At 33.3% G+C, this 10,987-nt stretch overlaps 1 protein-coding gene across 3 annotated transcripts in view; it reads right to left on the bottom strand.

Annotated features, from left to right (window-relative positions):
* The window catches only part of ephb1 (EPH receptor B1), a 550,777-nt gene that overhangs the window by 139,350 nt on the left and 400,440 nt on the right, over positions 1-10,987 (bottom strand). For all 3 annotated transcript variants that reach the window (XM_073929961.1, XM_073929962.1, XM_017352258.4), the window contains one exon: positions 1,093-1,428. In XM_073929961.1, the coding sequence (XP_073786062.1) occupies positions 1,093-1,428 (336 nt within the window). The remainder of the gene's footprint in view (positions 1-1,092; positions 1,429-10,987) is intronic.

Here is a 10,987-nt window from a genome sequence, read left to right as displayed (position 1 = left end):
AATAAATATTCGTTACAACAGAGGTCTGCATAAGAGCATCTCTGCATGAACAACATTGAGGTGGATAGGCTACAGCAGTTGATGACCATGACCATCCCTTTATGACCACAGTGTACCCATCTTCTGATGGCTACTTCCAGCAGGATAGTCATTCACATTATGGCAGCCGATAAATCTGTAGCAACTACATGATGCTGTCATTTTAATATGTAACACAATCTCTGAGGAATATTTCCAGTACCTTGTTCAATCTAGGATAAATGCAGTTCTGAAGGCAAAAGGCGTCCAACCTGGTACTAGTAAGGTGTACCTAATAAAGTGGCCAGTGATTGTGTATACAATATACAAAATATAGGATGCTAAATTCTGTTAAGGAAGTTTTCCAAGGAAGACTATTCTTATTCTTATTATAAATGAAAAAACACATATTTTAATAAATGTAGCCATTTTTTTGATAGAGAATACAACATTTTAAAATAATAATGGTAAAAACTGAATTTACCAAATATTTGTATGACCAAAACTTGCAATAACACAAGACAGCTGCCACAAATTGTACAGTAAGACCACTTAAACTAGTTTATATCAAGACCAATCCATCCAACAAACACCACTGCACCAGTTAACACCGACAACCAAGAACAATGACACTGAGGCACAGTTGGTTTTATATCCGTACCTTGGTTAACTGACAGCTTGTGACACGCTCCCTATTGTACTTTGAATATTGGGTCTGAAATCACATGTAAGTATGACACCATAAGCACTATTTATTTAACTGTGAACAATGTAGTATCTTGATATTCATCGGCTGCTAATATGATTTCACTATTTAGAATTTGCAAATACTTTTCTGGAGTTATATTATTAAGAAGAAAGTCTGAATGTGTGAATATAAAATCAACTTCAATCACCATGCCTAGCTTCCACCCTGAACAAACCACCACTAATTATTCTAAACAGGCTTCGGGAATATAAACTGTTGTAACACATTTCTTCATTCTCCATTGCTGTGAACTTTATTGATTTCATAAGCCGGTTTAATCAAGCATAATCCTGTTTGGCTCCATTAAAGAGCTCTTACTGACTCACCGGCCTGGTTGGTGGTGATGTCTATGGAGACGTGTTGGGCAGGGTACGGGCTCTTGTTGGAGACGCCATTGACCGCCTGGATCTCGAACGTGTAGAGTGTGTGAGCCAGCAGGTTACTGATGAACACTCTGGACTCGGTCAGTCCCAGCTGACGTGGCTGAAACTCCACATTGTCGTCACAGTGAGAGCACGAGCGCCGGTCCGCCTGGCACTTCTTACACACGATGTTGTACGTGACGTCCTCGCGACCGCCAGTTTCACGCGGAGAATGCCATTCCAGGGTCACGGACGTCTCGTTCACAATGGAGATCACGTTTCGAGGTCCAGAAGGAACACCTGAGGAGACAGTATAGAGGAAAACACGTGAGGATTAATCACTCTGTGTGTGGTATATGTGGTATTTATGTTGCCTTTGTTGCTTATTTTGAATCAGTTTGACTCAGGAATCATTTGAACTGAGGCAACTGATTCATATTTCATTTTGTTTTACATTGGTTGCTCTTTTTTTGTGGGCCATAAATGTTTGAATCATTTGAACTGATTCAAATGATTCACAAATCATCTATATTATATTTCTCTTTTGTAAGTTGCTTTGAATTAGTTTGACTCAGTAATCAATTCAACTGAATCAACTGATTCACATAGATTTACTTTGGTTTCTCTCTTTTGTGAGTTGCTTTAAATTGACTCATAAATGTGTTGTTGTTTTTTAACTTACTGAAATGATTCAATTAGTTCAACCAATTAAATGGGTTCACAAGTCATCTTTAATTTTATTTGCCTTTGGTAAGTTGTTTTGAATCATTTTGACTCATTAATGCATGGCTTAAATGAACTGAATCAGCCAATTCAATAATCAATTTTATTTTATTTTATTTTTTTCTCCTCTTAGTTGTTTTGAATCAGTTAAATCAATACATTGCATAATCGAGCCAACCAAGTCAACTGATTCACAAAATCATCTTTACTGTATTACTATTTTTGAAAATTGCATTGAATCAGTTTGACTCAAGAAAGTATAAAGCATTTGGATCTGGTCCGTATAAGTGATTCACCAATCACCTTTAATTAAGTTTCAGTATTGATAATATGAACTGCATGACTGAACTTAATCAAATCAATTGATTCACAAATCATCTTCAATTTTATTTCTCTTTTGTAAACTGTTTTGATTCAGTTTGACTCAGGAATCATTTGAACTAAAGCAGCTGATTCACATATCATACTTACTTTAGTGTACTTTTTTGGTGAGTTGCTCTAAATCCGTTTGACTCATAAATTTGTGAATCATTTGACTCAATTGATTCAATCACATTTTAAAACATCTTTACTTTTTCATGCCATTTGAAAATATTTTAAATAATTTGATCATCTTTAATTAGAATAATTTGAGCTGACTGAACCATTTCAATTCATTCACAAATCAGCTTTACTTTTGTTTCTCTTTTGTAAGTTTTGTTTTAAATCAGTTGGACTCAGGAATCAATTGAACTGAATCAACTCCTTCACATAGATTTACTTTGGTTGCTCTTTTTTGTGAGTTGCTCTAAATACTGTAGGTTTGACTCATAAATGTGTGAATCTTTTGAACTTACTGAACCAATTCAATTAGTTTAACCAATTCAATCAATTCACAAATTATCTTTAATTTTATTTGCCTTTGGTAAGTTGTTTTGAATCAGTTTGACTCATTAATGCATGGCTAAAATGAACTGATTCAGCCAATTCAGTTGATTCAAAAATCCACTTTATTTTAGAAGGAACTGATTCACATATGATACATCAGTTTGACTAATAAACGTGTGAATCATTTAAACTGGCTCAATCGATTCAAGTAGTTTATAAATCATATTTATTTTTGTATGTCGCATAAAAAATAGTTTGACTCGTGGATCATTTGACCATCTTTAATAATGTCGCTCTTATTTGTAAGTCGCTTTAAATTAATTTGACTAATAAATGTGTGAATCAATAAGTGAATATTTGAACTAATCATTTGATCATTTACAGTCATCCAGGCTATAATTCCAGTTCTATAATTACAACTCCTACAAAGTGTTTTATTAAATGACAGTAAGTGCTACAACTGACTCATTGTAGATTAAGACCTTTTCTTATTAATCTACAACACAAATGTATGATTTCAAATGTATGCCGATAACAGAATGATGTTAACAGATGATAACAAGATGCCACTAAAGGCTGGGTGGTCTTTTGTGGTGGTTTGAATACATTTGACCAAATAAGCGCCTGTGCTATGAAAGCAGTCTGACCAAATGCATTTTCAGCTCGGAAAGTGGTTGAAAGTGGACAAGCTCAAAATCCTCCAAACACCTGCATTGAGTGTTTTTCAAATTGTTGAATGCATCAATGTCAAGGTCAGGGTATCGTTTACTGTCTTGTTTTGGATAAGAAAAACAGAACCGCAGCAAAAAAATAAAAATAAATAAATAAATTATGGTTGCGCTTGCTCCAAAAAAAAAAGAAAAAGAAAAAAAAAGAAGATTAATTATTATGGTTGCTCTTTCAAAAAACTAAAACAAAAAAAAAAACAATAATAATAATTAGAAAAAATATATATGTGGTTGCTCTTGCCCAATAAAAACATAAATAAATCAAATAAAATACTTATATTTATATATAAATATTTAAATAAAAATGCTTTGAAATAAATAATAAATATGAACTCATTTTGTAAGACTTTTTACATCTAACTTAAATTAAATTGTTTTAAAACCATTGCTCAGCATATACAAGTACACTCCTTTTTAAAAATGAATATTTTATTCAATTTCTCAGTAATAAAAGTTAATAATTATGGTGCATTTTAAACAAATCATTAAAAAATATATTAAAGAGTTATATACATTAAAATAAGAGTTTGGTCACCGAACATCTTTAGGAATAAAAAGATAATACATTTACATTTAAAAAAAGTTATTGGAAACTAAATTTCAACAAATTTCTTTATATGTTTATGTTTCTCTAGATTTTTTCTGTTTATTTACATTTTATTTAATATTTTCCAAAACATAATAATTTGTTTTCTTTAGATTAATTCCAACTTTGGTTTTGGTACTGACTGATCTAATGTATATATGGTGGCACAGTGGGTAGCGCTGTAACCTGACAGCAAGTAGGTCGCTGGTTAGAGCCTCGAGCCCAGATTAATAAAGGGACTAAGCCAAAAAGAAACTGAATGAATGAATGTATATTATTATTATTATTATTATTAATAATAATAATAATAATAATAATAATAATAATAATAATAATAATATAAAATATAAATTTTAAAAAATATATGTGAGGGTGAGAGGTGTATTTATGCTAAACAATAAGTACACATACATGCATAGATACATCCGGAAAGTATTCAATTCACCAATCAGGCTTGTATAGTAGAGTGGCCAGGCGGAAGCCACTCCCTACCTGGAATTTGCCGAAAGGCATCTGAAGGACTCTTAGACCATAAGAAACAACATTCAATGACCCACAAATGACTCAAAGCACACAGCCAAAATATCAATGGAGTGGATCCACAACAACTCATGAATGTCCCTGAGTAGCCCAGCCAGAGTCCAGACCTAAATCCTATTGAACATCTCTGGAGAGATCTGAAAATGGCTGTAGACCGTCACTTCCCAACCAACCTAGAGCTTGTAAGGTACTGCAAAGAGGAATGGGCAAAAATTCACAAAGACAGGTGTGGCAAGCTTGTGGCATCATATTCAGAAAGACTTGAGGCTGTAAATGCTGCCAATGGTGCATCAACAAAGTATTGAGCAAAGGCAGAGAATACTTCTGTACATGTGACTTTTCAGGTTTTTTTATTTTTAATAAATTTGCAACAATTAAAAAAAAATTGCGTGTAGAATTTTGAGGAAATACATTAATTTAATCCATTTTGAAATAAAATCGTAATGTTAAAAAAAAACAAACAAAAAAAAATTGAAGCACGTGTACTTAAAGTGAAGTATGAATAATTTCCGGATGCAATGTACATACATACATAAATATTTGAAATAAAACATTAAGTAAATGATGACAGAATTGATTTATAAATAAACTAATCTTTATTGAAAATCTTGTTTTCTTATAAAATCTCTCCAGGTATATTTCATCACAGTTGCTTCTTACAGGAGATTTTCCATTAGTGTGCAGAATGTCAGCTGATGATATGTCACAGCTAACCTTTTCCGACACAAATATGCATTTTCTACTTAACTCGAAGAAATTCTAACAGAATGTAGCTGTGTTGTGCGTTTTCTTTTAGCTCGGTCCCAGAGCGACGTGTAACTGTTTATAATTACCATTCAGAGCGGCGGCCCCCGAGCGGCCGTACATCAGCCCACAAACTCAACACGAGAGCAGCTTTTCATCAACAGGAGGAACAAGGGATAAAAAACACAAGGCTTTGGTAACAGCTCTTTATCACAACCTCCTGGATCCATTCCTACACATTCAACCTTCCCAGTACAGCCGCAGGGAAAAAACATATTGTGTTTCTGATAAAGCATTGACTTCCCCCAGTGCACAGAACATCCGGCCAGAAACTGAGGATTTACAGATCACTGAAAGGTTGTGATGTTAACTATAGACCGTGACAGAAGTTGATGAGAGCCAGGAAGAGTTCTGGTTCCGATTAGATTTTTTTTAATGACCAGCCTCTTCCACAAGAGCATTTGAGTGACTTCTCCTTGAAATATCAAACCTGGTGAGGAGACGTTCCAGCGCTTGTAGAAAGAGTAGGATTATTTCGCTCAAGTCGAGACACAATGCGCTATTGTGCAGACAGGGCCTTGTGGGATATGTCAGGGGCTGCTGGGACCCTAAGCAGGGAGAACTGATGACAGAAGGGACTTTAAACTCTGATGACCCCAAAAATTAGGGAAGTCAGTGCAAGGGAAGCTCTCAACAACAACAACAAAAAGTTCTGGTCCTGACTCATGTTTAACTACAAAAATAAACAAAACCTCATACAGTATTTATGGCTCAAAGAAATTATTATTATTACAAATAAAAACAAAGATTAAAAAAAAAATTAAATTGTTTGTTTATCGGTTTGTTTGTTTGTTTGTGGATGGGCAGTTGGGCACAAAAAATGCAACAAAACAAAAAAACTAAATAAAACAAAACACAAAAAACTAAATAAAACAAAATAAAACACAAAATAAAACTAAAAAAACAACAACAACTAAATAACACAAAATAAAAACAATAAAAAAATAAAAACAAAACAAAAGCAAAAAACAAAACACAAAAAACTAAATAAAACAAAAGCACAAAAACAAAAACAAAACACAAAATAAAACGAAACAAAAAATAAAAAATAAAACAAAAGCAAAAAAACAAAACACAAAATAAAACAAAACAAAAATACTAAATAAAACAAAAGCAAAAACAAAACAAAACAAAACACAAAACAAAAAAACTAAATAAAACAAAAGCAAAAAACAAAACACAAAAAACTAAATAAAACAAAAACACAAAAACAAAACAAAACACAAAATAAAACAACACAAAACAAAACAAAAAATTAATAAACCAAAAGCAAAAAAATAAAACACAAAATAAAACAAAACAAAAAACTAAATAAAACAAAAGCATAAACAAAACAAAGCAAAACACTGAATTAAACAAAACAAAAAAATAACACAAAAGCAAAAAACAAAACAAAACACAAAATAAAACAAAACAAAAAAAAACTAAATAAAACAAAAGCAAAAAAAACACAAAAATCGAAATAAAACAAAACAAAACACAAAATAAAACAAAACAAAAATCTAAATAACACACAAGCAAAAAATAAACAAAATAACACAAAATAAAACAAAAACTAAAAAAAAACTAAATAACACAAAAGCAAAAACAAAACACAAAATAAAACAAAACAAAACTAAAAAACTAAATAAAACAAAAGCAAAAAAACTAAACACAAAATAAAACAAAACAAAACACAAAAAGTAAATAAAACAAAACACAAAATAAAACAAAACAAAAAAAACTAAATAACACAAAAGCAAAAAACAAAAAAAACAAAACACAAAATACTAAATAAAAAAAAAAACACAAAATAAAACAAAACAAATCCAAAAAAACAACATAAAACAAAAGCAAACAAAAAAAACACAAAATAAAATAAAATAAATTAAAAATAAGCAAAAACAAAACAAAACAAAACAAAACAAAACAAAACAATGTGTGAATGTTTGGGAAATGGCACAAAACAAGTCTAAAGGGTGATAAAGTTTATCAAACAAACACTAAGTACATAAATACAATAAAGGTCGGTTAGCATCATATCAGATTATTATTTCACTCAAGCAGTGTCACAATATGCTATTGTGCAGACATAGGCCTTGTGGGACATGTGAGGGGAAGCTGGGACCCTAAATGGGCAGAGCTGATGACAAAACTGACTTTGAACTCTGGCGACCCCAAATATTAGGGATCAGTCTAGGAGTAGGTGCTTTAAATTGAGCGGAAAAGTCTTCTGAGAGCTCTCCATATTTTTAATATTCATTCATTCTTTTTCTTTTCTGCTTAGTCCCTGTATTATTCAGGGGTCGCCACAGTTGAATGAACCGACAGCTTTTCCAGCATGTTTTACGCAACCCCACACTGGGAAAGACCCATGTATTTTAGCATTCACACACATACACTATGGCCAACTTAGCTTATTCAATTTACCTGTACCGCATGTCCTCAGCCTTGTGGGGGAAACCGGAGTACCTAGAGGAAACCCACACATGGGGAGAACATGCAAACTCCACATAGAAATGCCAACTGACCCAGCCGGGGCTCGGACCAGTGACCGCTATGGCTATATTTCAATAGATAAAATATAAAATCCATAATATAATAAAATACAATACTGCATTTTTTTTTTTAAATATATATATATGTCGGGAGAAAACATTTAACCAAATTCAACCAACAAAAAGTTGGGAAAATAACTTTTCCCAAATTAATAAAAAAAAAATGATAAAAGCAGAATTAATTAATTGTTTGTTTATTTGTTTGTGGATGGGCTGTTGGGAACCAAACAGAACCAAAACAAAACAAAACAAAACAAAACAAAACAAAACAAAACAAAACAAAACAAAACAAAACAAAACAAAACAAAACAAAACAAAACAAAACAAAACAAAGAGTGTAAAAATAAAATTAATGCATGAAAGTTTGTGAAATGTCGCAAAACAAATCAAAAGGGAGATTAAGTATATAAAAACAAAGCAACAAATAATAAAAAAAAATTTGGTTATCATCATGGTTAATACAAAACAAACATTTAAATAAAATAAAATAAATTACAACCAACAAGAAAAAACATAAAAATAAAAAATAACAATATTTGTGAAATTTTTGAAAATGTCACAAAACAAATGGGTGTTAAAGTCTATCAAACAAAGCAATAAATAAATAAATTAATTAATTAATTAAAATTGTATCTATTACTCCGCCCACATACAGCCAGCAAAAAGCAGACACAACAGATCTAAAGCTTAAAAGATGCTTGCTCAGCTGTTTAACTGTCAGCTTATGATTTGAATCCGGAAGAAAGTAGTTCCTCATGCAAAAGGGTTTTTGAGACTCTCCATGCTTGATTTTGTTTTTATATACACAATTAAGCCGTCAAACTGTTGTATAAACGCAATATCACACTCGTAGCAGTGCCATATGGCTGTATATCGGCACTGGTGGGGGCACTAAGGCACTCCTTCCACTAGTGCTGATATACAGCCATATCGCACTGCTACTCCTGTGATATTGCTCATTTAAACAATTTATGAAACAAAACAAAAGTAAAGAAAATAAAATCAATTACAAAAAACAAGAAACAAAAAAAAAATAGATAAAAAAATAAATAAAACAAATTTGTGAAATTTAAGGAAATTTCGCTAAACAAAACTAGGATCATACACTCACCAGACACTTTATTATGCACACATTACTAGTGCCAAGTAAGAACTGCCTTAAACATTTGTGGCATAGATTCAACAAGCTACTGGAAATATTTCTCAGAGATTTTGGTCCATATTGACTTGATAGCATCACGCAGTTGCTACAGATTTATCGTCTGCATCCATGATGCGAATCTCCTGTTCCACCACATCCCAAAGATGCTCTATTTGACTGAGTTCTGGTGATTGTGGAGGCCATTTGAGTACAGTGAACTCATGTCATGTTCAAGAAACCAGTCTGAGATGATTTGTGCTTTATGACATGGCACGTTATCCTGCTGGAAGTAGCCATCAGAAGATGAGTACACTGTGGTCATACAGGGATGGACATAGTCAGCAACAAAACTCAGGTAAACTGGTGTGCTGACAAGACGTTCAATGTGTTTGACTGATTAGAAATTTGTTAACAAGCAGTTTAACAGGTGCACCTAATAAAGTGGCCAGTGAGTGTATAATTTACTAAAAAAATATATATATATAAATCAAAAAAGCAACACACACACAAATGCATGTATACATTAAGTGAAATTTAGTAACACAACTTATCAAAAAAAAAAAAAAAATCTAAAGAAAATAAAACAAATTCCAACCAATTTTTTAATACCAAAGATAAAATATATCATAAAAAATGTCATTCATTCTTCTGAGGTTAATGCTCAACTCAACATACTCTAAAGCCAAGCCGTTTAACTTTTATAACTGCTTATTTCCACTGAAAAATGATGGAAACTATTTGAGTTCATTTTATTTAAGACTAGCAGACTTTGTGCCCTACTGAGGAAACCGGGCCATGGATGTTTATAAAAGGTCTGCACGGGTCCATAAAGCAGCGGCTCTATTCTGCACTGTTAGCAGGGAGTGTTTCATTCAGACAGTGAGCTGGTCCCTATCCAAACAGCAGGGCTTTGCTTACACCACAGTTAACACCCAAAGCACTGTTTGATTAGGTGCCACGACAGCAAAGATGTCTTACTCACTATATCTCACAGTCAGGCTTAAGGAAAGCAGAGGGGGAAAGGTAAGAAAGCAAGAGGAAGGAGGAGAAAAAGAACAAGTGGGAAAAAGTGGAGGTGGGCCATTTCTGGAACTAGGCCAAAAGATGTGTGTGTGTGTGTGTGGGTACAGAATGAGGCCATGAGATACAGCCGCTTCTAACACAATTAAGCTGCTCCCAAAGGAAATCCAAGCACACCGAGAGCAGCATCACTGTAACTGTCAGCATATGAAACTGCACTGATAGAATGTGTTTACCTCCCAGTATAGATGTATATAGAGTATGTGTGTATATCTGTGTAAACTTGTTTATGTGGTTTATGAGGACAAATTTGTAAATGTGGTGATGTTGGTATATGACAAGTTTAAGATGGTTTACGAGGACATGCAGTGTGTCCTCATAATTCAAAACACTTAAAAAAGGTCATACTCAGCCAAATCTTTTTACATATAAAGTTGGGTTTAATGTGGGTTTAGGGGTAGGATAAGGCAAAATTCATTAATTTTCTTGTCGTCTTAGTCCCTTTATTAATCCGGGGTCACCACTGCGGAATGAACCGCCAACTTATCCAGCAAGTTTTTATGCAGCGGATGCCCTTCCAGCCGCAACCCATCTCTGGGAAACATCCACACACACATTCACACACACACACTACGGACAATTTAGCCTACCCAATTCACCTGTACCGCATGTCTTTGGACTGTGGGGGAAACCGGAGCACCCGGAGGAAACCCACGCGAAGGCAGGGAGAACATGCAAACTCCACACAGAAACGCCAACTGAGTCGAGGTTCGAACCAGCAACCTTCTTGCTGTGAGGCGACACCACTACCTACTGCGCCACTGCCTCGCCCAGTATGTGTGTATATTTGTGTATACTTGTTTATGTGATTTATAAGGACAAATTTGTAAATGTTGTGATGTTGGTATATGAC

The sequence above is a fragment of the Danio rerio genome, chromosome 2 (genome assembly GCF_049306965.1).
Source record: "Danio rerio strain Tuebingen ecotype United States chromosome 2, GRCz12tu, whole genome shotgun sequence".
In the NCBI taxonomy this organism is placed as follows: domain Eukaryota; kingdom Metazoa; phylum Chordata; class Actinopteri; order Cypriniformes; family Danionidae; genus Danio; species Danio rerio.
This window is presented reverse-complemented; position numbering and strand designations above follow the sequence as displayed.